Source organism: Cebus imitator, unplaced genomic scaffold (genome assembly GCF_001604975.1).
Source record: "Cebus imitator isolate Cc_AM_T3 unplaced genomic scaffold, Cebus_imitator-1.0 Scaffold641, whole genome shotgun sequence".
Classification (NCBI taxonomy): domain Eukaryota; kingdom Metazoa; phylum Chordata; class Mammalia; order Primates; family Cebidae; genus Cebus; species Cebus imitator.
In genome coordinates this window covers 175,750-202,151 of record NW_016107956.1, presented here as the reverse complement: position 1 = coordinate 202,151, position 26,402 = coordinate 175,750, and the positions used below count along the sequence as shown (strand labels likewise).

General features: G+C 42.9%; 1 protein-coding gene across 1 annotated transcript; it reads right to left on the bottom strand.

Annotated features, from left to right (window-relative positions):
• Positions 1-7,268: 7,268 nt before the first annotated feature.
• Positions 7,269-18,971, bottom strand: LOC108295457. The gene is made up of 9 exons (XM_017517655.1): positions 18,915-18,971; positions 18,559-18,720; positions 18,273-18,453; positions 17,081-17,242; positions 14,954-15,105; positions 14,209-14,295; positions 12,497-12,643; positions 11,857-12,054; positions 7,269-7,798 (listed from the first exon to the last, which is right to left on the bottom strand). The coding sequence occupies exons 1-9, from the start codon at positions 18,969-18,971 to the stop codon at positions 7,793-7,795; spliced, it is 1,152 nt and encodes a 383-aa protein (XP_017373144.1). The 3' UTR covers positions 7,269-7,792.
• Positions 18,972-26,402: the final 7,431 nt, after the last annotated feature.

Sequence of the window (26,402 nt, the reverse complement as noted above, 5' to 3'; positions counted from 1 at the left end):
CCCCCCACACTTTTTTTTAAGTTTTATGTTTTACGTTAGGTTCGTGATCTATTTTGAGTTAATTTTTTTGTATGAAGTACAAGACTTAGATTGAAGTGCTTTTTTTCTCTCTATGAATATCCACTTACTCCAGCACCATTTGTTAAAATGAAAGGACTAACTTTCCTCCATTGAATTGTTCTTGCATCTTTGTGAAAATTCAGTTGGGTATATCTCCGTGGGTGTATTTCTGTGTTCCGCATTCTTGACCCGTGTGTTTATTCTTCTGCCGATACCACACAATCTTGATTACTGTAGCTGCGTAAGTCTTGAGACTGGGTAGATTCTTCCCACTTTATTCTTTCTAAAAATTATTTTAGTTATTCTAGTTTCTTTCCCTTTCTATACATTTTGGAATGATCTTATCTGTATCTATGAAAAATCCTGTAGAGATTTTGAAAGGTATTGTATTCAACCTATATATTAATCTGAAGAGAATGGATGTCTCTACTATGTTGAGTGTTACGATTTATGACCACAATATGTTTCTCTATTTAGATCTTCAATTTCTTCCTTCATATGTGTGTGTGTATGTGTTATAAAACTCTTGTACATGACTTTTAGATTTATATCTAAGAACTTCATTTTTTTTGACCAATTATAAATGGTGTTATTCATATATTTATTGGTAATATATAAAAATACAGTAGATTTTTGTATGTTTTTGCCCCTTATAGATGTTGCTAAACTTATTCCAGGAAATTTTTTTTATCTCTGTGTAGATTCCTTGGGGTTTTCATCTGCATAGGATAGTTTTATTTATTTCTTTTCCAATATGGGTGCATTTTATTTCTTTTTTCTGCCTTTAGTGGTTATAACTTTTGGCTCTGTGTTGAATAGGAGTGCTGAGAACAGACATCCTTGCCTTGTTCCTTTTTTGGGGGGAGGCGGAAAGCAGTCATTTACCATTAAGTAGATACTCATCAATTTTATAGATACTACTTAAAAAAAATCAAATTGAAGAAGTTCCCTTTTAGTCCTATTTTTTTTTGATGGTTTTAATCATAAATGGGTGTTGGGTTTTGTAAAAATGCTTTTTCTGCATCCATGTATATAATCACATAATTTTTCTTCATTAGCCTATTGACATGTGGATTACAATGATTTTTTTAAAAAAATACTGAATCAACTTTGCATCATAGAATAAAACCAACTTGATCATGGCATATAATTCATTTTATATATTGCTGAAATTTACTTGCTAATATTTTAAGAATTTTTACATTTATATTCATGAAAGATATTGGTCTACAGTTCTAATTTTTTGTACTATCTTTGATTTTGGTATTGGAGTAATACTATAAATGTATACTATGATATGTAATTTATTATATACATGCTATGAATGCTTCATAAAATAAATCAGAAAGTAATCCCATTCTCTTCTATTTTCTGAAAGAAATTGTATAGAGTTGATGTTAACCCTATTTTTAAATGTTTGGCAGAATAATATGATGAAGCCATCTGGGCCTGGAGACTTCTTCCTTGGAAATTAAAAAATTAAAAATTCAATTTCCTTAATAGTTATAGGATTATTTAAATAACACATTTCATATTGGGTGAGTTGTAATACTTTGTGTTTCTTAACAAATTAGCCTATTGTATCTCTGAAATTTATGCATCTAGAGATGTTTGCAGTGTTTCCTTATTATCCTTTTGGTGTCTGCAGGTCTGTAGTGGTATCCCTACATTAATTTTTGATATTGGTCTTTCTTTTTAATTGTCAGTCTTTCTAGAGGGTTGTCAATTTTATTGGCCTTTCCAAAGAAATAGCTCTTTGTTTTATTGTTTTTTTCTATTGTTTTATTTTTAGTTTCATTTATTTTTGTTCTTTATTATTTCCTTTCTTCTGCTTGCTTCAGGTTTATTTCACTCTTTTCTAGATTTTTGAGAGGAAACTTAGATTATTGAGTTGACACTTTCCCTCTTTTCTAATGTATATACTTAGTATTATAAATTTGCCTCTCAGCGCTGCTTTAGCTGTGTCTCATAAATTTTGATATGTTGTATTTTCTTTGATATTCAGTTCAATGTAGCTTTTATTTTCCCAAGACTTCTTTAACCATTGGATTATTTAGAAGTATGTTGTTTCTAAGTGTTTGGAAATTTACCTGTTGTTGTTATTGATTTCTAATTTGGTTCTGTTCTGGTCGGAGAATATATTCTGCATGTTTTCAATTAAAAAAAAATTTGTTGAGGTTTTTTTTGTGGCCCAGGATATGGTTTTTGATTCATATCCTGTGGGTACTTGAAAAGAATGTATATCCTGTTGTTGTTGGGGGAAATGTCCCATAAATGTCAATCAGATAATATTGATTGATGGTGTTGACTTCTTTTATACCCTTGCTGATTTTCTCTCTAGTTCTATAAATTGCTGAGAGGAGACACTGAAGTCTCCAACTATAAGTGTGATTTGTCTGTTTCTCTTTGTTTCACATGTGTTGCAGTTCTGTTGTGTATAAGCATTTAGGACTGCTATGTATTCTTAGTAGATTGACCCTTTCATCATTATATAATGTTCCTGTTTCTGGTAATCTACTTAGCTGTGATGTCTGTTTTATCTGATATTAATATAGCCATTCCTGCTTTCTTTTAATTAATGTTTGCATAGTATATATTTTCGATCCTTTCACTTTCAATATGCTTATTTTGTTATATTTGAGGTGAGTTTCTTACAGATTGCATATTGTTGAGTCTTATTTTTAGTTCACTCTACCAGTTTCTGTCTTTTAATTGGTGTTTTTAGACTATTTGCATTTATTACAATTATAGATACATTAGGCCTTAAGTCTGCCATTTAGTTTTTGTTTTCTGTTCTTTTTCATTTCTCAATTTTCTTCTCCTTACCTTCTTGTGGGTTACTTGAACACATTTTAGAATTTCATTTTGGCATATTTTTAGTGTTTTTGAGCATATTCTTTTGTGTAGCTTTTTAGTGGTTGCTCTAGGTATTGCATTATATGTATGTAACTTGTCACAGTCTACCAGTGTTATTTTATAAGTTCAGGTAAGATATAAAAACCTTACTTCCCAGGCTGGGTGCGGTGGCTCACAGCTGTAATCCCAGCACTTTGGGGGGCCTAGGCAGGCATCACAAGGTCAAGAGATTGAGACCATCCTGGCCACCATGGTGAAACCCTGTCTCTGCTAAAAATAGAAAAATTAGCTGGGTGTGGTGGCATGCACCTGTAGTCACAACTACTTGGGAGGCTGAGGCAGAAGAATTGCTTGAATATGGGAGGCAGAGGTTGCAGTGAGCCAAGATCACACCACTGCACTCCAGCCTGGCAACAGAGCAAGAATCTGTCTCAGTAAAAAAAAAAAAAACAAAACCAAACCCCACCTTACTTCCCTTTGTTTTGTTATCATCCTCCATCTATAATATACTTGCATTAAATATTTTGTCTACATATATTTAGAACTATAATAGACAGTGTTATAATTTCACTTCAACTATTAAACATAATTTAGAAGCTCAAGAGAAGGAAAGTCTATCATATTTCATAACACAATTTCACTTCTTGTGTTTTCTTTTCCTTCCTGATGTTACAAGTTCGTTCTTTTGTTTCCCTTCTATTTAGAGAACTTCATTTAGCCATTCTTTTAGGTTAGGTACATTTAATATATTCTTAGCTCTTTTTAAAAAGTAGAGAACAGGGTCCCCCTCTGTTGCCTAGGCTGGTCTTGAACTCCTAGGCTTGAGTGATCCTCCTGCCTTAGCCTCCTGAAGTGTTGGGATTACAGACATGAGTCACTGTGCCCGGCTTATTCTTAGCTTTGATTTATCTGAGAATGTATTGTTTCCCCTTCTCATTCCTAAAGAATATTTCCCCTTGTATAGAATTCTGGGTTGACAGCTGTTTTCATTCAGTATTAGGAAAATATTGTGTCACTTATTCCTGGCATCCTGGTTTCTGATAAGAAGCTTGCTGTCATTCCAGTTTTCCTCTAGAAGTAGGGTGTCATTTTTCTCTGGCTGCTTTTAAGATTTTTTCTTTGCTTTTTGTTTTTCATAAATTTAATAATTATATGTTGGTGTAGATTTCTTTGTGTTTTCCTGTTCGGGATTCAATCGGCTTTTCAAATCTGTAGGGTTATATCTCTTTCCAAATTTGGAAAGTTTTCAGCCATTCTCTTTTTGAGTACTTTTTTTCAGCCTGCCCCTTTCTTTTCTCCTTCTGAGTCTTTGATTACTTGAATGCCCCATCTTTTGCTGTAATACCATATGCCCCTAGTGCTCTATTTTATTCATTTCCTCAGTCTTTTTTCTTTCATTCGGATTAAATAATTTTAGATAGAATAATAATAATTCTATCTAAAAACGCTGATGGTTTTCCTCTGTCCCTTCGATTTTACTGTTGAGCCTAGCCACCAAGCTTCATATTTTAGTTTTTACATTTTTCAGCTCTAAAACCTTTGTTTAGTTCTGTCTTCTAATTTTTTGCTGTGACTTTACCATTCCTTACTGAGATTTATTTGTTTCAAGCATGTTCACAATTGATTGTTGAAGCATTTTTCTGATGTTCCTTTAAAATCTTTGCCATAATTGTAACATCTTTGTCATCTTGGTGTTGTAATCTGTTGATTAGGTTTTTATCCCTCACTTTTTTTAAATCTTATTTTTAGTGTGATGAGTGATTTTTGATACTTTTGATATTATGAGACTTGGGATTATATTTAAACTTTGTTTTCAGCTGGTTTCCTTTGACCAGCTGAAAGTGTAGGAGAGAAGGGAGTGCTGCTTTACTACTTTCTGGTGGCCTCTATTAATACCCCAGGAAGGGTCTCTCAGGTATTGGAGTTCTAGCTCACTATGTGGCTTCCACTAACACTGTGGCCAGGGTGGCCTCATTATCACTGGACAATGGCATAAGCCCTAACTCTCTACTTGTCTTCCTCTGATTTCACTATAGCAGGGAGGTAATGGTAGTGGTGTTGGAAGCAGCATCGGGGAGGGGAGAGGTTATTACTGCTAGGTGTGGAATGTCCAGACTTTCCATGTGGTTTCCACTGACACCATGAGGTGGAAGAGGGTCTGGGACTACCCTGTGGGGATGAAAATTCCCAGCTGTCTGCTCTGTCTTCTCTGATACCAACCCAGCAGGAGGTTGGGATGACTTGATCCATCCTGGCAAAGATGGAGCTCGGGACTCCCCATTCAAACTTATGCTGGTGTGGGTGGGGCCAATTTTTCCTTGTTGTTTTGCTAGTGCATAGGGTTTATTGTTAAAGTTTTCTGTTTTGCTGTGCTGTCCCTTTCCTGGTCCTTTGGCTAAGGAGCAGGCTTCTGTGGTCTCTTTTGGTCTGTGACCATTGGCTTTTATGGATTGCTGGCTTCTTTATTTCCAAGTCTGGAATATACGATGGGGAAAGAAAATCTGTAGAACTCACCTCTGTATCCTCCCTTGGAATCTGAGGTTCCCTAGCCAGTCTGCCTTCTTCTCTACACTGTTCAGAGTCTTCTCATCTTTCTTTTATGTGTACTGCCCAGGGATTTTAGTTGCTCTTAGTGGGAGGAGTAGAGAAAAAACGCCTATTCCATCTGACTCAAAGATAAAATTCTATGTATCACTTTTGAAATAATACATCATAAGACAATGGAATATATTTTTGGAAAAGGTTTTCTTGATAATAGTTGGTAAATATGGCTTCTATATTTATTGCAATTTTCTTATCTGTCTTCTAGTCAGTGAGCTGTATGTGTGTGTACACAAGCTCTTTCCTTAAAGAAAACTAGAATGTCAATTTAAAAAAAGAACTTGCTATTGATTTGATTCAGAAATAAAAATGCATAATGCAGCAGTAAGGAGAACATTATCCCTGTCTTGTAATCTGTGGCATTTCCATTAAGAAGCATGTGCTTACTAAAAGCCTGCAGCTGTTAGTGTATTAATGGAAATAAGATGGAGGGCCCAAGAAGTCAGCCAGGAAATTAATAGGAACATGTCCTGGTAGCTGCCTTGATCAGCCAAGAATGAGGAATATAGAAAAAACGTCTTTAATTTCCGTACTACTTTTTCTTTGCCACCTCTCCCAGAGGCCCTGGACTCTTGGCTTAACTATCCTAAATAGTCTTGTGTGGCTGGCTTAATTAATCTTCACTCTGCTTTCTGGGAAATACATTTCATAATTTATGTGGGTAGATAAATAAAGTTCTTGAAGACACGTACCCAATATTAATCAAACTAAGACTTGTCTTCTTCTCAAAGTACTAGAGAGTCTTTAATTTTATAAAGTTATGCATTGGTTTGGGGGTGTGCTCTGTTTAAGAATTCCCTGTTAATGGGACAGAAGGGAAGACAGCTACCTCATACCTACTCTTATGGGCAACTACCATTTTACCATTTTATTAGTATCTGTGCCATGAAAGCACGATTTCAATCAAAATGATAACTAATGAGGTATTTTTAAGGCTGTCACATTTGGTACTTACTTCACTCGATGACTAATCTAACTATTTAAGCTGAATTAAGATGACTAAGTAGCCAATCCTAACAACAAAGAACTCAAAATAGAGGAGCTAGATGTAGTGAGCTGATTCTGAGCAGATGTTCCTGATGGCTTGATTTAAAAATCCTTGTTGCACTTAATTGTACATCTTCTTTTCATGTTATTTCAGTGTTTTTATTTTATTGAAAGTAATCTATCATTCATATTTTGATCAGTTGGATTGACAGCTTAAATCCTCAGCAATGTATGGACACCTCTTAATTATGGTAAAAGACCTACAGAGCTAAAAATGTTGAATACCAGATGGACACTGAATTCATAAATTAGTTATCATTCATTATCTACCCAAATATATTTTTAAGAAGAAAGCTTTAATTCTTCAGTAGTCTATCTTTCTTTCATTGCTTAGGAGACTTACTAACAAATGTTTGTGTGTATGTATGTGTGTCTCACGAGATCTGATGGTTTTATAAATGGGAGTTCCCCTGCACAAGCTCTCTTGCCTGCTGATATGTAAGATGTGACTTTGCACCTTATTCGCCCTTAGCCATGGCTGTGAGGTCTCCCCAGCCATGTGAGATCGTGAGTCAATTAAACCTCTTTCCTTTGTAAACTACCCAGTCTCAAGCATGTCTTTATTAGCAGCATGGAACAGATGAATACAGAGCACAATAAAGAGAATTAGCCATGTGAGAAGCAGTTTGAATTTCAAGCATTGGCTTTGTAATCTGAGTAGGCTTTTGAGTTGAAGTTTGTATTTGAGCTTTTTTTTTTTTTAAACTTAAATTCATGTGATGGTGCTGTGTTGCCTGATCATCACTCCTAAACTTCACTTTCAGATGACTACTTATCTCTTTGTGGTGTTTCAACCAGGGCCTCCAAAGTGAATTTTGTGTGACATGGCCTATATTTTAAGTACACATTCTAGATCACCAACTACTGTGCACATATATCCATCTGCTTTGTGATTCAGTAATAACCTTAGCCTGCTTAAATGATGGCATATACAAATTTTACATTTCTAGAGTTTTAGTCAATATTGTTAATATATATTTTAATAAGATATGTGATCTAAACTTTTAGTCACACTAAAAATTTTGGTCATAATGAGCAGGAGTCCTCAACTTCTGTGGCAAATACTAGCCCCTATTATATAGACACTGAAAATTATAATATACATTTACATGATTTATCATGAATATTATAGATTTTTCAATAATTCTTATCAGCTTCATCAGATGTTGTACTTATGTATTTAATACCTTTTGATCACGCAGACTGAAATGAGATTACCATTTTCTTTCTAGATCTAAAAATAAAATGGAAAAAGATAAATGTTGTCATTTTTATAAAAAGTGCACAAAATGGGGGATATAATTGCAGAATAAATAATTCCTACAAATCAAGAATAAAATAGGTGCAACCTAATGGAAAATGGGCAAAAGACTGGAATAGGTACTTTACAAGAGAAGATATCTAAATGGTATAATAGCATGAAAGATGCTCAGTTTAACTGGTTGTCAGGGAAATTTAAAACTACATTGAGAATACCACACACCAGAAAAAAATAAAAAAAAAAAAGATTTAAGATGCTAACTGCTGTTAGAAATGGAAAGCAACCAGAACCCTTCACTGCTGGCAGCAGTAAATAGTTCAGAACTCTAGCTGGTAGTATCTACTAACACTGAACATATCCATGTCCTAAGACCCAGGATTTCTAGTCCTAAGTATGTACTTGGCAAAATATAGTTACATATCATCACCAGAAGGTGTGCAAGCCTGTTTTGTAATAATCCCAAACTGGGAAATACCCACATATGCATCAGCAGTTGAATGAGTAAGTAGTAATGTATCCACACAATGGAATAGTTTGCAGCAAAGAGAATCAACAAACTACAACTGAATGCTACAATGTGGATGACTCTCAGAAAGTGGAGCAAAATAAGCAATTAAGTAACTCATATCTTATGATTCCATTTATATGAAGTTCATGAATAAGCAAAAACTATGATGTTTGAAGTCAGGATGGTGGTTACTCTATCTTGAAAGAAGTGACTAGAAGGAGACATAAGGTGCTTCTGGAGAACCAGTCATGTTTTATTTATTGATCTGGGGCTAGTTATACAGGAGTATTCATGTTGGCCAATTCATTGTCGTATAAATTTATTATCTGTTCACTTTTAAAGCTGTTATTTTAATAAAGGCTTAAAAGTTTTCATCCCATACACTGGCAATAACTTTAAATAAAGTGGATTGGGCCCCAGGAGGAGTCAGTGCCTGGTTATTTCTCTAGGCTGCTAGTTTCTGATCGTGATCTTGACATGTTGAGTTCCCACTGCGCACGAGGAAGGTGAAGACTTTGGGATTCTCTGTTTGCTAATATTATCCATTGACCTTACAAAATATTAGTGATGATTTGGAACCAAAACATTTGATTCTTGAAGATACAACATATTAAATGCTTAGGATTAAAAACAAACTTTTGTAAAACAGCAGTTGGTATCATTGTGGTATAGTGGAAGAAACCCTGAATGAGAGAAGACAGTGGACCCATGTTGTAGCTACTTTTTGTTCTCCTCCAGCTTGATGAATGGGGGCAAGTTTGATCCTCAATTCCTTCTCTCTAGGATTAATATGTTACCTGCCTGAAGGGAAAGGAATGAACTCTTTTTCTCTCTTGGGTCTTTTCTGAAATCTGAGATCTACCCTCTCAATTGGTGTTGGGGAAGCTCTTAAAGGAAGTGATGACACTTTTTCATACCATCACTAATTTCCAACCTTTTGTTCTGTGGACATGTTCAGTTATAAATATGGCCCAAACACAATAATAAATAGTTGGCATATAGCTAATTATCATCTTAATGCTGTTGATCATAAGGGTATCTCACCTTATCTTCACTCCCAAATTGATTTCTTGGTTTTCTTAGGATTCGTTGTTCTGCTGCAAGGATGCTTTTTAGGAAATGTTCCATATTGGTGAAGAGCAGAAGATCTTTGTTTTTCTTAACATACTGTAGGGAATGTGGAGGAGTTAACACCCTTGTTACCATTTATTTTAAGTACCCTTGGGTCTTCTTAGCCACAATGTGGACCTGAGAGTACAAAGTACAATTTTTCTTTTAAAATAAAGTGAGATCTCTTCATAGATGGTGGTTGTTGGAGGACTAACATTCCTGTTCCACAACTGTTACTATATCTTAGGCAAGTTTCTTTTTTAAACACTTCTAGGCCTCAGTTTCCTCATCTATAAGTTAGAAATAAAAGTGGCTTTCACCTTATAAGAGCATGAGAAGATTAAATGAGAAGATGAAATGCATGTAAAACTCTCAATCATAACACGGTGTGTGGCACATGGCAAACATGTAATGTTTGCTATTATCTGTCTTATAGTTAGCTCAGATAGATTGTGACTTCAGTATGTTGCCTCAAGGTCCATATAAATCTATTCATTATTACAGTAAATACATCTCAAGCCTACTGTGAGCCTGGCATATGGTCTACATTGGGCAATGGAACCAACACCTCTGCCCTCATGGAGCTTACATTCTAGCTGAGGAAGGAAAGTAATAACAAGCATAAGTAACTTACATAGTGTGTTAGGAAGGAATATAGGAAAAATGAGTAGAGTAAGAGAAACCTGCCAAGTAGGGGGAAAAGAGAGTTGCCAATTAAGATTGGATAGTCAGGGTAGGCCTCATTGAGAAGGTGAACAAAGATAAGAAGGAGGTGAGGGAGTTGGGGGTAGATCAGGGTTGGCATGAGTAACTCTTTGCTCTGGGAGCTGTCCCATGCATTGTAGGCTGTTTAGCAGTATCCCTGGCCTCTACCCACTAGTTGTCAGTGGCAACCCCCTCCCCTGAGTCATGACAATCAGAAACATCTCCAGGTATTGCCAAATATCCCATAGGGGACAAAAATTGCTCCTTACTGAAAAGCACTGCCCTAGGAAAAAGAGTATTTCTGGCAAAGGGAACTCTTAGGAGTGTCTCCAGTGTGCTTGAACAGTGAGAAGGAAAGTGTGGTTGGAGTTGCGTTAATAGTTAAAATGCTGAAATATATATATTTTTTAAAGTGCTTTATTGTATTTTTTGAGATAGGATCTCACTCTGCTGCCCACGCTAGAGTGCAGTAGTATATCATAGCTCACTTCAGCCTCAGCTTCAAACTCCTGGGGTGAAGGGATCCTTCTGCCTCAGCTTCCTGAGCAGCTGGGACTACAGGTATGTGCCGCCATGCCCAGGTAATTTATTTTTATTTTGTAGAGATGGGGTGTCATTGTGTTGCCCAGGCTGTTCTTGAACTCCTGGGCTCAAGTGATCTTTCCACCTCAGCCTCCCAAAGTGCAGGGATTACAGGTGTGAGCCACTGCACCTGGCAAAAGTGCTTTGACAAGGTATTAAGAATATCATCATCAGCCTGGCATTGTGGCTTACACCTGTAGTCCCAGCACTTTGGGAGGCTGAGGTGGGTGGATCACAAGGTCAGGAGTTCAAGACCAGCCTGGCCAAGATAGCGAAACCCCATCTCTACTGAAAACACAAAAATTAGCCAGGCATGGTGGCGGGTGCCTATAATCCCAGCTACTTGGGAGGCTGAGGCAGGAGAATGGCTTGAACCTGGGAGGTGGATGTTGCAGTGAGCTGAGATTGTGCCACTGCACTCCAGTCTGGGCAACAGAGAGAGATGCTATCTCAAAAAAAAAAAAAAAATCATTATCAGGCTTGCACAGAAAACAGCACACTGTAAGTTTGGGTAAACATGCTGCCACTTGGGCATCTAAAGTTAGAATGAGTTTTACAGATGGAATTCTGCTTAATTATTCATACTATGTTAATGAGACACTTAAGTTAACCCACATTTGTATTCCTTGTGACTCAGTCATGTAACTACTGTCTGCCCTGTAGAATAGGATTTAAAAAATACTGTCATGAGGCCAGGTGCCATGGCTCATGCCTGTAATCCCAGCACTTTGGGATTGCTGCGGCAGGTGGATTGCTTGAGCCCGAGTTTGAGACCAGCCTGGGCAACCTGACGAACCCCTGTCCCTACAAAAAAAATATGAACGTTTGCCAGGTATGGTAGTATGCACCTGTTTGGAAGGCTGAGGTGGGAGGATCACTTAAGCCCAGCAGGTCAAGGCTGCAGTGAGTTGTAATGTCACCACTGCACTCCAGCCTGGGCAGCAGAGCGAGACCTTGTTTCAAAACAAATAAAAAATATTGTCATATGTGACTTGAGAAGCAGGCTGAATGTCAAGGCAGCGTACCATGTGGGAGGTCAGAAATATCAGAATACACTGAGGCATTTACTCTGTGAAGCAGTCCATGTTAGTCAAGGCCATGTGATAGATGGCATAAAGTTAGTTACCTCTTTTAATGATTCTGGCTCCAAGGGAGATGCATGCTTCATTTCGATGAGTTTAGACAGAAGATCTCTTTCCCTTTCAGAGATGGGCTGCTCTTCCAGCAGAATAGTGCTTATGCTTTGGTCAAGTTTATTGTCCCTGGAAACTGCTGACATTCTCAGTGTGTTAGAGAATGCTTCCGTGAAATAGGCCTTCAGGCCCTTGGTAAAGGGAAGAAAAGGTGAGGGGGACAGATTAGTAGGACTTCTAGACAATTGCTATTAAAGCTTTAAAATAATACATGAAAGGAAAACGGGGCTTGAGATTTCTCATCTTCACTTGCCCTCCCCGTGGGTTATCATTGTCTTTAGCAGTTTTGGTGTGGTTTATGTGTGGACAGTTAAACAGCCACAGAAAGCTGAGATGCTGTGCTTGTAGGAAAACCACTTCTGTGAAGCAGTGGTACGTGCATTTTGTCATATGCTGCCATGGGAAATCTGATTAGGAAAATCCTCTTCCTGGCCAGGCAGGAGGAACCAAAGGCCACAGTGGAACTCAAGTAGATTTGAAATGTTGCAAAGCCTAAAGCATTTATTGTCCTGGGGATCAGGGTCTGAGTCACAGAGAAAGAGAAGCAAAATGCACTGTATATGTAATAAATACCTTGTAAAATGACCCCAAAAAGGCAGGGTTGGAGTCCCTGTGGGGTTCCCCAGCAGTGATGTGGGCCAGGCAGCGGATCAGCAGCAGAACAAAGCTTCCCACAGAGGCCAGGCACTCTCTCCCAATGAACAGTGTGTTCTCTGCACTCTGAGAGGAGAAAACACTCAAGCACAGAGATGTCTGCCTCTGGTAACATTTCCACTGCCCCTTTCTTTCTCAAGGTTTATGGCACATGGTCTAAAACAAGACTCTCTGAGCTTAATGGAAATTTACTGAAGGGAAGATTCGAATGACCAGGGAAAAACTGAGTTCAACTCTAAGTCATTTGTTCTACTGTCTCCCAAGTTTTCCTACTGCCTCCACCTTACAGAAAACAAACTTAGAAATTCAGAGTTACTCATGTATCTCTTTATCAATGCCCTTCAATCACTGTTCCTTAAGCAGTGGTTCTCACACTTTTGTGTAATGAGAATCATAAGGGGGTGATTCTGTTCTCCAGACCCATCCCTAAAATTCTGGTTCTGTGGATTCTATGCACTTCCATTTCTCCTGGGCTCCCCAAGTGGTTGGTACAGGAGGTCGAAGGACTGCAGTCTGAGAATCACTGCCTTAGGGAGCTCTCAGGCTTTCTTCATCTTCCATGCCCTTATTGTAATCAAGTTTTCAAGTCGCCTCTCTTGCCTATTGATTTAAAATAACTCCCTTTTTCATTCTCTTACGGGAAGGTAGGTTGGCATGAAAAACTTCAGGTAGTTTGGAATCAGACAATCTGAGATCTATCCTTTGACTAAGCTGTGAGTGGCAGCATAGACTCTTGGTTATAAGAATGAGTTTTTGGTGTCAAATACGCCTGGGCTCGAGTCTTAACTCTTGCTAACTCTGTGAATTTGGGGAAGTTACTTAGCCTCTCTGGGCCTCAATTTCCTAATTCCTAAAACAAAGATACCAAAAGTACCCCGTAGTGTTGTGAATTATAAATGAGACCATGCCTGTAAAGCACCTGGCGGAGTTCTTGGCACACGGCACTTGCACCACAACCTGAGTTTGTTTACCCATCCGTAAAATAGGATTAAATTCTTGTCTATTTTATAGAGTTGCTTTGAGGATCAAGTGAAATAATGTGTGGAGAGTACTATATGTGAGTAGTTTCTGGTTTTATTAAATCCCCCGACAACCTACTAGTCAAGCGTAAATCTTTTTCTAATCCTCCAGCATCGATGAGCAGTTTCTCCTCTCAGAATTGTTTAGCAATAGACTGTCATTAGTGTCATCAGGTCTATATAGACCTGCTTAGAGTTGCCAGCAAGGCACTTCCAATCTACATATCTGAAGAACTGCCAGGACAGGAACAATTTAGATCCTTTTCTGTAGAAAGATGCTGATTGTGCAGGATTTCCTCAAGCTGCAACCACAACTCTTACGGGAAATACCAGCCTGGAACCCCTGGCTTTGATAACGACAGAGATCTATTAATGGGCACCAAACTATTATGCTTCTCTGGGCACAAGCCAGAACATGTTCATTTTACTGATTAGGGAGAGCTCTTACACTGTGACATTTATTATGCCTTAGCTAAATGACTTATTTCCAGGAGGAAATAAAATACGTCAGGATTTTAGGAAAAAATGATAAAATTTGTTCTTTTTGCTTTTGTTTATCTTTACTGGACTCCAGAATTTTATAACCCACATCTGGGAATGAATTTGCAGCACCTGATAGAAGAAGGCATCTTGGAAGGCACTGCCTTGGGCTTCCATGGCAGGAAGATGAGAAGCAATCTTCAGGGTGATTTCTGGAGCCTGAAAAGAATAAAAAACAGAAAACAAAACCCATTCTTTTGCTAAAAAATTCTCATGTATCTCAGCTACATAGCGTCAACCAAACTGGTGAGAAGTAAATGCATTGTGGCATTAATTTAAATTGCAACAGGGTAAGTAGGTTCAGTATACAGGAAAACAGAAAGAGTATTTAACTGTACATTTAAATGTATGCTAAATATGACAATTTATTACTTTTCTAAATAGAGATTGACTAGACTAGAGGGCTTTTCAGCCATAATGCCTGGATTTTGACCTTGGCTCTGCCTTTTTGGCTGTGTGATCTTTGGGAAGTTTATTCGACCATGGTGTCTCTTCTGCTCAATTTTAAAATAGGAAAAATAGTATCTGTGTCGTAGGGTTTTTGTGAGGATTATATGAATCAGTGTAAATTATTAGAATATTTTCTGGCATGTAGAAAGTGACTAATTCATTCTATCTGTGATTAATATCATTCGAGAGATTAGACTTTAGATTGGTAAAATAACTCCTATGAATCCCTTTAAAGGAGAGACTAGAAAGTTTGCTGTTCTAGATGCTTATTCCTAGGGAATATCTGCCATCTTAAAGGCTTCTTCTTGACTACCCTGGCCTTCCAGGCTCCATGAGTGCTCTACGGAGAGGCAGAAACAAAACTTACATGAAGCTGGGGGATGAGGAGGTGCAGGATGGAGAGGCCATACTGGTAAACCACAAACTCCCTGGCAGAAAGGCCAATGGGTTGCACAGTTATCAGCTCTTCCTTTTGCACTGTTTGTGGTTGTAGAAGATACTGTAAAGAGCTCTTTGGGTCTACAGAGATCAGGAAAAACCAGTAATAATTTTACTAATTTTTCTGTATAATAGTGATATGTTAACAATACAACACAATTTAGGAAAAGGTTTTATTACAACCATCCATCCATCCATCCATCCATCCATCCATCCCCCTCCTGTGGTGTATATGCATCATGCTACAGGCTCTTCTGTCCATCTTTATGGAAAAAGTGATAGAGTTTCAGTCATTAGGAACAGAGGGGCCAGGACAGAATGAGGGTCCAGAGAAGATGACAGCAGATTTTCTTCTTCTATTTCCTTGATTTGCTTGGAGCATTAAATGTAATGTACTCAGAACAGTGTCTAGTATATAGTAAGCATTCAGCAAATGTTAACTATAGTTAAGAATGGAACAGTAAAGAATGGATTGATAGCAAGGTTTCGGGACGACTGCTGAGGTAGCAGTCGGACCTGTGTCCTGGCCCAGGTTCTGTAAGACTCCAAGAAAGTCACTGAATTTCTTTGAACATTAGTTCTCATCTAATCAAAAGTAATTAATAATCTTCTATCTTCTAGACTACAAGATGTAAACAAGACAATGTATATAAAATTACTCTCAAAATTATAAGGTCAGTATAATGGCAAGACGAAGAAAATTGAAGTGGGGATGGGAACCCTTAAAGGACAGCCCACCTCTCTGCCATTCCCTTCTTAGTTTCACCCAAAGGAAGGAGGAATTAATAATAAGATTGGTCAAGTTCTGGAGTCAGTAAGCTTTTTTTCTGTAAAGGGCCAGATAGTAAATATTTTAGGCTTTGTTAGCCAAGAGCCAAAATTAGGGCTCAAAGTTAGTGTTCCCCAACCTTACGGTAGAAGCATGGCCTCATTCTCCTACAAAGCCTTCTCTTGCTTCTCTGATCCAGAAAAGCAAGTGATCTGCCCTCCTGGGAACTCACCAAAATGTGTTACCTGCATCTTGTTTTGGCGCTGCCTTTATAGTGTTGAACAAGTTTTCATCTGAGGAAGCAAGTGCAGAGCGCAGGGTCTGGGGAAAGACTCTTTGGGATTGAATCCCAGCTGAACTAACTCACTAGCAGTATGATCTTTGAATACTCAGTTGACCCATCCAGGAGCTTCAGTTTCCTCATCTGTAAGATGAGTAATAGAACCTACATTTCTAGGTTGTTGTAAAAAGTAAATGAGCTAATATATCTAAAGAGTTAGAATAGTATATGGCATATTATAAAGCAATCCATAAAATTTTTATTCTTTTATCATTTTTTCTCTAATCGTTTTAAAATATAAAATCTTTCTTAGCTTGTGGGCCATGCAAAAACGGGTAGCAGGCTGGAGATGGCCTGGGGGCCATAGTCTGCACTTCCCTGCTCAAGTTCAGGGGTGTTCATGCCTCTGTGCTTACCTGGAGCCTGCACTGTGATCTACTGACAGGGACACATCCATTTTGTTACTTCTGTTCCATTTGGGAGGTGTGTCAGTTGAAACAGACCTGGCTCTTCAGGTTAGGCAAGCCACATTCTCTCTTGACTTCCAATTCCAAGGAGTGGCACTGATAAAGTGATTTGGGGTCCCTTTGGGGAGCAAGGTCTCGTCTTTGTTCATTTCCTCTGTTTCTGTCCCTTTTCATTTTCTCCCTTTCCTGCCTTATACCTTTCCATTAGCCCCTTCTAACATGTGGCTGGCTGGTATGGGGTGAAGTCCCAAGATTTAGATTCAGTGTTTGATGGGGAAGGCAGAGGTCTTTGGAAATTCCCTTTTGGAAATTGGCCTAGTTATAATTATAGGATGACTTTGATTGTTGTTTGTTGTTCTTTATATGGGAAAATCACTTGGGGAACTTTAGTGTGAGGATAGAGAGAAAGAGATGTGAGAGAAAGAGATGTTTGGCAAGGCAGGATTCTAACATTCCTAGACCCCAGGGGTTACACCATTACATACCTTCAGTGCTCCCATGATAATTCCAAACAGGGCCTACAAGGGAAAAGGAGGTTACCTGGTTTGTGATACACTTGTTTTTGCAGTTCAGTGTCTTCCTTGTGGACTTGGGACCAGATGTCTGTTTTCTTCAGGATGGAGAAGAATGGTGAAGCCCAGATGAAGTTAGCTTTATCTGTATCTGAACAGAGGGGAATACAATGGTTATTGGGGTGAGGGCCTAGGAATGTGGTCAAAGCCAAAAGGGGCCAGATGCAACATTAGGTATGACAGGCAGCCTCTAAGATGGCCCCAGCGACCCCCTAATGTGTATCCATGCCCTCGTGTAATTCCTTCCCCTTGCATGTGGATTGGATCTAATGGTTCAGTTGAATTGATAGGACATGGCAAAAGTGATGGGTTGTCATTTCTGAGATTAAGAGTCAAAAAGATGGTGGGGATGGGTGTGGTGGCTCACACCTGTAATCCCAGCACTTTGGGAGGCCAAGGTGGGCGGATCACTTGAGGTCAGGAGTTTGAGACCAGCCTGGCCAACATGGCGAAACGCTGTCTCTACTAAAAATACAAAAAAATTAGCTGGGCATGGTGGCATGCACCTGTAATCCCAGCTACTCGAGGGGCTGAGACAGGAGAATTGCTTGAACCCAGGGGGCGGAGGTGGCAGTGAGCAGAGATTGCACCACTGCACTCCGGCCTCAGTGACAGAGAGAGACTCTGTTTCAAAAAAGGACTTTGGCTTCTACTTTGCTTGTCCTCTCTCACTCTCTGGCCTGCTTGCTCTGAGAGAAGTCAGCTGCCATGTTGTGAGCTGCCCACAAAGATCTTGTGGCAGGAGTTGTTGTCTCTGGCCAACAGCCAACGAGGACTTGAGGTCTACCAATAGCCATGAGAGTGAGCTTGGAAGTGAATCCTCCATCCTCCAGCAGTCAAGCCTTGAGATGACTGCAGTCCTGGCCTACTTGTAGCTTGTGGAGACCCTGGGCCAGACACGTCCAGCTAAGCTGCATCCAGATCTTTAGCCCAAAGAAACTGTGAGAAAATAAATGTCATTTTAAGCCATCAGATTTTGGGGTCATTTCTTACATGGCGATCAATAACTAATGCATTGGGTTCCTCGAATGTTTTTCCTAAAGAACCTACTGGGGACACACTCCTATGGTGACGGGAATTTTAAGTGTAGCATTAGGACTTATTGAAACATGGCCAGGATTGGCAGCAGAAGGCAACGCTGGAATAGGGACCAGCCTGACCTGTTCCTGGCCTCTGATCCTCCAGCCCTTGAGCTCCGACTAGTGCTGCAGTGAGTTGCTTCAGGAAAGGGATCAACATGGGACAGGCAGCGGCCCGGTTCCTGACAGAAGTTGTGACTGCTCCATAGAATATGTCTCCAGGGTAATTCTCCAAACACACAGGGGTTCCTGAGGCAATCACCTAGGATGAAGTAGTCAGCACTGAGTTCCGTGTTTGGTCCCCACCTGTCCCACGTGGTTGCCTTGGGAGTCTCTTTCTGAGGCCCCGTGTCAAAGATGGAAATACAGATTCCTCGGTCAAATCCAGTCCAGGGATCAGCACCTGGGTATGCAGGAGCTGGAGGCGGCTCCATTCCCATTGGTCCTGTAGCTGACCCAGGGCCCTAGCCAGGAAGTTCTGTCTCTCCCTTACCACCCCCTGGAACTCATCAGAGAGACGATGAACCACCTGGAACACAGGGAGCGTAATGGCCAAGTTAAGATGGGCCTTCTTTCCCTTTCTTCCTCCTCTCCTCCCAGCACCTCCATGGTTCCTTGAGCCCACCTACCCCTGAATATTACATTGCGCTGGAGAGCCACATCTGATGACATGGGAGGATATGCTCATCACATGCGGGTCTCCCGTCAGCCTCAGAGCCTCACCTTCCTGGGGCGGTTCCAGACCTGTGGACTCTGATTCCTGCTTTGCTGCAGCCACATCTCCTCCTCCTGGCCCTGCAGCCGGCCAGCTGCTTGCCTGAGCTTTTCTGCTGCCTGCCCTAAACTCTGCAGGACCTTCTGCACACCCAGCACCACCTGCACTTCCTGTTCCCACTCTTCTCTGTCTGCTGCAAATGGCAGAGAAAAGGGGTAGGGAGGTGAAGAAAAGACAATAGATTATCGGAGTAAGGGGAACCTGCCAGGAGAGCCGAGCACATTCAGAGGGCAGGAGGGGCTCCCCACGGGGCAGCTATCGGTGGTGACGCCACTCCCCGGAGATTTCTGCTGTGGGGATCTGAGCCTAGGAGGTGCTTTCCCACCTTGAGAGAGCAGGCCCCACTCTGGGCTGCTGTGTGTGCTCAGAGTCCTGGCTCTTCTCTCCATCTCCTGCAGGCAGTGGGACTCCAGGGCCTGGCAGGCCTCCTCAGCAGCCCTTAGCTATGTAGGACAGAAGGGACAAAGAAATGGGCCCTGGAGGGGAAGGCAGGAGCTCTGGGTGGGGCTCATGGTGGCTCCTCCTCCCCATCTCTGTCCTGCTTAGATACTTGGGGGTGACTGAAATCTTGCGCCTGGGGCTGGGGAATCTTGGGACTGTGTCTTCTCTAAGATGGATTTCATTCCTGTGGTTGGGGGAGAGAAGGACTCCAAACTTTCAAAGAGAAAACTGTGCAGTCTTGGCAGATGGGTAGGTGGGGACGGTGAGGTGGTGCCTCTGTGTCTCACCTGCTGCTCCATGCCATTGCCTGCAGTGAAGTGGAGCTCCTGGCTCAGGTGCCCCAGGTGATCCAGTAGCAGCTCCTCCTCCTGTTCCTGGTGGTGCCAGTACTGCTCCCGGGCCCTCAGCTCCCGCTCCAGGACATCCAGCTACAAAGTCCAGCCTGTTTAGGGCTTACTGGCATTTTCTGCTCATGATCCCACGTGGTCTGACTATAGATCCCCAAAGCTTCACAAGATAATAGCCCTCCCTGACCTCGGGCATCCACGACTAAACTTGGTGAGGTGATCAACTTGGTTTTTTTTTTATTTTTATGTTTTGAGATGGAGTTTCGTGCTGTTGCCCAGGCTGGAGGGCCACGGCGTGGTCTCGGCTCACTGCAACCTCCGCCTCCCAGGCTCAAGCAATTCTCCCCTCCTGAGTAGCTGGGATTACAGGTGCCCACTACCACATTGGCTAATTATTTTGTATTTTTAGTGGAGACGGGGTTTCACCATGTTGGCCAGACTGGTCTCGACCTCCTGATCTCAGGTGATCCTCCCACCTTGGTCTCCCAATGACTTGGTTTCAGCTAGAAAAATGACTGCATATTTTCTTCAAGCTCCCTGGTTCCTCCCTCCCTCCTGGTGACACCTGCTGTCTCCAGAGTCCCCAGTGCCTCCTGCCCCCACCCATCTCTTGGGAAGTCCAGAGGAGATGGGCAGGTGGCGGGAGGAAATTGTTCTCACCCCCCTCATACAGTGAAGACACACTGACCTGTGAAACAGTGGTGTCATTTCTTGGCTGGTAACAAGAACCTTTTATTTATTGCATACCTTTTACCATAGTTTCTGAAACTTATCTAGACTGAGAGTGTATGGGGGGCTCTAAATCATTTTCATTTTGGTGGAGATCTGCCAACTGCTGAATTACTGCAATAACCTCCTGACGGGGCTTCCTGTGCTAGTCTGGCCCCACTCCCATCCATCCTCCGCACAGCTGCCAGGGAGAGCTTTCTAGAATGCTGACTGTACATACACATACATAAACATAAAAATAAATGGAGGAGGTGTGCCAACTTGTGAAGTGGCTGGATTTGGCGGGAGAGACGGGGGGAGAGGGAAGGAGTGACTGGTTGGGATGCCGTGGGGGTGTTGACCGTGGGTGGAGGGAGAGGAATGGGCAGGGAAGCTTTTGCTTTTTCATTGACATACTTAAAAAATGTCTGAGTAACGTATTTTTTGTATTGTTTCATATTTTCCAAATTTTAAAGTCTTACATTTATATTCGATTATATCCCACGTCGAGAACCCTTCAGCAGCTCCCTGTGGCTTTCATGATGGAAGACACATTTCTCATACTTGCTGTCTTTGCATCTGCTTTCCCTGAGGCTGGAGCGACTTTCTCGGCTGTCTCTCTGCTGCCTGTGTTACCTCATTAGGGAAGCCTTGAGCTCTCCTCTGTGTGTTGAGATGCCCTCCCCCGAGCTCTCCTAACACCCTTGTGAACCACCACTGTGGTTAAGGCCCACGGCCAGCCAGTTCCCTGGGAGCCCTATCTAGTTGTCCTTGTATCTCAATGCCTAACGTGTCGCCTGGAACACAGCTCTCAGTATGTAGTTGCTGAGTGAATAATGAATGAACAAATGAATTCAATACCCGTCCCCCTACATACCAGACCAGGGTCTCTCACTCCTCGAGGTAAGGACTCCAGCACCTGGACAATGGGCACCACCACTCTGGAAGAGGGATCCCTTTGAGCTCCAATGACGGGACCAGGATCCCCAGTCAAGGGGTCTATGGCTTGAGCCCTGATTGAAGTTGGGGTAAGACCTGTGGAAGCCAAGCCCACCACTGGTTTAGAAACTAGAGCTGGGGAAGGAAGGAAGGGTAGTCATAGGAAGAAAGATGCATGGCAAAAAGGAAGCCAGAAGAGCCCTTGACCTCCTTTGGCCCTTCAAGGGGCTCTGAGCTGGGTTATAGGGCTCCTGGTGGCCACAGCCCTGGGGTGCATGGGTGGTGAGTTTCCGAAGTGCTGGTCTTTGAAAAGACCCAATTTTCTAGAGGAGGCATACATGATTTATGGTCCTAGGGTTTTGGAATTTCTGGACACCTTTAATTTTGGGTCTCAGCAGCCCTAGCAGAAGATCAGAATGACCCCTTCCCTTGGCACCTGGGTACCCCCTCCTGAGCTTTACGGGGGGTGGGGTTTCTCTTCCTGAGCTCTCAGAGGTCCCAAGTCCTCTTTTACCTTTGCTGTGGGCATCTTCCATTGAGCCTGCCAGGGGTGTGGCATCACCCGAATTCTCAGCATGCTCCATGCCCAGGATGGGCACCATGAGCCCCGAGCCCTCAGGATCTGGGATCTCCATTCCATACAGGGCTGGGACCCACAGCTCTGTCCTGGGATAGCACATCATTCCTAGTACCAGGGGGAGTGGGAGTGAAGAGGAGGAGGTGAGGGTTTAGCATCACCCCTGAAGTCTTTCCAGGTTCAAAGTACTACATCCCTGACCAGAGGGGGTTCCCTGAAAACACTGCATTGGTTTCCTTTGGGCCCAACTTAGCATTCTGAATTCAGAAGGGAAGAAAGGACAATGTCCCAATGGCCTGTTTTGGAAGAAGCAAGTGGGAATTGAGTGGCATCAGTCCTTTTGAGAAGCTGAGAACAACTTCTCAAAGAAGGGGGTGCTTGTATTCTTGAGCACCTGCCATTCATCAGAATCTGAACTCAGAACTCCACAGAAGTTGTATTTCACTCAGTCCTACAACTCAAGCTATAAGTATGCACTATTTTTTTTTTTTTTTTTGAGATAGAGTCTCACCGTGTCGCCCAGACTGGAGTACAATGATGTGATCTCAGCTCGCTGCAACCTCCACCTCCCAGGTTCAAGTGATTCTCCTGCCTCAGCCTTCCAAATAGCTGGGATTACAGGCTCCCGCCACCATGCCTGGCTATTTTTAGTAGATAGATATGGAGTTTCACCATATTGATCAGGCTGGTCTCGAACTCCTGACCTCAAGCAATCCACCTGCCTCGACCTCCCAGAGTGCTGTGATTACAGTCGTAAGCCACTGCACCTGGCCAATATGCACGATTTTACTCTTCCTTTTAAAAGATGGTAAAACAGTGGCAGGGAGGGGTTAGTATTAATAACTTGCCCAAGGTCAAAGAGTTAATAAACTGTGGGGCAGGTCTTCAAACTCAAGTCAATTCTGACCCTGTTTTTTTTTTTTTTTGGGCAGAGAGTAATTTCTAGAAAGCTTGAGATAAACTCCAGGAAGATGCCACTCCTACTTCTTGCCTTTCCTTGTATCAGGGTCATGGGGAAGGTGGAGTCATGGGATGGGCTCCTTTTTTTGTGTTTATTTGTGGGAAGTGGAAGATTGCTGCAGAATGAGGTGGGCTTCGATTTTCAGGAAGTGCCACCGGCTCTATAAAGCTCCAACTTGCCATGGCTTGTTTCTTCCTGGGTTCTTCCCACATTTGCGGCTCCTTCTTCTTTTGGGCAGGACACCCCACCCTGACACAAGCCCTTCCCGACCTTGGGGTGTCAGCTTTGTTTTGCCCTCTTCTACTCCGCCTCCCCTGCTGTGTGTCTGGGGGTGGAACTGGAGTTTCTGCAGGGCTCGTCACCCTGATTCAGGGCCAGTTTTCCTGGGGGACCCTGGCTGAGGTGCAGGCAGAGCTTACCTGGCCGCAGCAGCTCTGCCCCAATGCCGGTGCTCAGAATGCCCCAGGCCTTCAGGCGGTGGCCCTCTTGCAGCATGACCTGGGACAGGTGGCCCAGCACAGTGTCCAGCTGGGGAACTGCCCTGCAGGGGCACAGGAGCGCTCGGGGATGGGAAAAGCATGTTTTGTTTTGACCAGTTCGGGAATTCTATCAGACACACTCACGCCTCCCCACTTCCTGTCTCCCTAAGTCTGACCCAGGTTGGCCAGGTCCACACCTTTCTGAGTTCTGCCCAGCTGGAGAGGACTTCTCTGGCCTGGAGCCTGTCCGTGCTTTCAGCAGCTGCTGAGCCTCCATCAGTGCTGAGCAGAAAGAGGCCCACTGCTCCTGCCTCTCGTGGAGGTCTTGGCGAAGGAGCTTCAGTTGGTGACAAAGGCTGGCTGCATACTCGCCTGCCAGGTGCCCCCTCCGCCTGGCCTCCTCCTCTGCCGCCCTGGCAGCTGCCTCAGCAGCCTGGGTCAGAGACAACCCTGCCTTCTCACCTGCAGGTGCTGCAGCCATCAGGGACAGCAGGCTGGGGGACACCCCGCTCATCCTGGGAACTCCAGAGTTATTCTGGACAGCCATGGCAGCCGCAGCAAAGGGGGTGAGAAATTCCCAGGGATGGTGGGAACTGTAGCTAAAAGCCTTAGTGCCAGGGAGATGGAACAGCTGACGGAGGTGGTAAGGGAGGGATCCTGGGCCTCAGCGAGGGGAGGGAGTTGTGTTTGGGCACAGAAACCGGAGAGGAAGGCATGAACCAAGCCCCCACCTGCTGCTGCTCCCTCTGCATGCTCCCCAGAAGCTGACTAGTGGAGGCTGGGAGGCAGCACCTTGCTCCCCACAGCTGCTGGAGAGAATGGGCTTCGCGCAGAAGTTTAAGGTAGAGGAGTTTGAGCTGCGAAGAGAAGGTAGATTGAGCCTGTGTGAACTCTGTTCCTGGAGCCACCCAGCCTCTCACTGTTGTGATGCAGTGTCCCCTGTAGCCAATAGCTGGAGAGACTCCGGAAACCCATCCTCCCTCCACCCCCATCCTCACCACCCCCCCAAGACACTTGGAAAGAATGCATGAAGATTGACACAGGCTAGTCCCAGCCAGCCTCAGTACACACATTCTGCTGGGGAAGCCCTGGCCCAGTTTTGATAATTGGATTTCTACTGTATTCTTTTTGCTTCTAATGCCTGTCATCTACTGGCATAAATTTGCTCACCCAGTTGGGGTACTGAGGACGAGGGATGGAGATCTAAGAAGGAACTCCAGCGGTGGCCTTAGAATATTCCCTGTCATTGACCTGAAGCCCAGGTTTCATGAGATCAGTCCTAAATTTAATCTGAAATCTGTCTTCCCTGCTCATATACTCTCCTTTATTCTGATTCCTTGAGGAGTTGATAGACTGAGGATTTCTTTGGACTTTATGTCTCATAACCAACTCTCCTGAAGAGGAGTCTGTTTCGTGTTCCTCCAGTTTGCCTGGAGCTGCCAGTTGCCTCTTCCTTGGTCTGGCTGAGTTTGGCTGTCACTGACAGAGACTGCCTGAGCAGGATTCCAAAGAAGGCCTCTGTGTTAAACCATTCCAGGTCCTCCTGCTCCTCGGCCTCCCAGCTCCCACCTGTGGGGGTCAGGGGGAAGCAGGATTATCCTCCTGAAATGCACATATGAGCTTCCCTGCAGATCTTCCACGCGTCTTTTTCCTATTGATCCTTAACAATCCAGGCAGTCTTGCTACTGAAATTGTAGTTCTTGGGTAAGGAGCATCAGTGCTGCTGAGGAACTTGTTAGAAATGCAGAATCTCAGGCCTCATCCCAGACCTACTGAAGCAGAAGAACCTCAGGAAATTCATATGCATATTAAAGTTCTAGGAGCACAGACAAATCCCAGTTCTGCTGTCTGAGGACCATACTGTGAGTAGCAAGGTTAGAAGGGGAACCCCTTGGTGTGACATACAATAAATACCTCTGGAACTTGCTCGTCTAGGTAGTGCTAGTACCAAGTACACAGGTCACTGTGTAACTTGTCCACTTTGTACACAGTTATACTATGTTTCTTTTCCAAAGTGTGTTTAGATATTTCCTTCCTCCTCTATATTACCTACTCCTGGTGCCTGTAGTGTCTGACATACAGTAGTCACTCGGTAAAGATTTTTTGAGCAAATCAGTGAATGAATGAACAGGAATTGAGCATTGAGCAATCTTGGAAGATGGAAAAAAGAAGCAGGAGCTGGCCCGTTGGATCTGGGTTACTGCTGGGATTCTAGCCCACCTGTCACTCACCGGTGCCCCCCTCAACTCTGGGGGCATCAGAGTCTTGGTGAGATCGGCCTCTCCTCATTGACATTACTCCAGTTCTTGGGGAAGTGTAGGCATCGAGGTTGTATTCTTGCTGATGTCGCCTGAAGGTAGGGTGAGGAGCAGTCTTCTGAGCCCAGCTCAGGCTGTGACACTGAATCTACAGAGTACATAATGCGGGGTGGGAAGGGAAAGGTGAGCCGAGGGCGTGGCTTCCTTCCTGAAGACTCTGAAAGGAGGCAGGTCACGCTTCAAGCAGAGCCGTAGTTAGGGAGCACCTCATCCTCTCTTGCTTCTTAATTGTTTAGGCCTCTGTCATTTTTTCCCCTCTCTGATCCGTCTCTGTCCTCCGCCCTACTGCTAGAGGACAACTAAAAGTCAGACCAGGTTTTCTCACTTGCTAAAAGTTCTCATCCCCTGCCTAGGGGATAGAGTCCAAACTTCTTAGCAGGGCCGGGAGACCATCTACAATTTAGTCTCCCTCCCAGTTCCAGCCTTATCCCTGTCCTCACACCTCAGCACCAGTCATGGGAAACCCCATTTGGTTCCCTGAGAAGGTGCCTGTGGTTTCATGCCTATATTCTTGCTGTGCTCACAATTCTCCTCATCTCTGTCCCTCCTCCCCAGTGTGTACTCCCTGCTCCCCAACTCACCATCCCTCTTGTAATGCAGGGACCATGTTATATTAAAGACTTCTCCTATTTCAAGCCTCATTCAGGGATCAACTCTTCCTGAGTC

Coding starts and splice junctions, on each gene's coding strand:
- LOC108295457 (XM_017517655.1), bottom strand. CDS start 18,971: ATGTGGCTGCAGCAAAGCAGGAATCAGAGTCCACAGGTCTGGAACCGC. Junction 12,644..14,208: donor AAGATGCCTTCTTCTATCAG/GTGCTGCAAATT, acceptor TTCTCCTCTCAG/AGTGCAGAGAACACACTGTT. Junction 12,055..12,496: donor TTTTGGGGTCATTTTACAAG/GTATTTATTACA, acceptor CCCTTTACCAAG/GGCCTGAAGGCCTATTTCAC.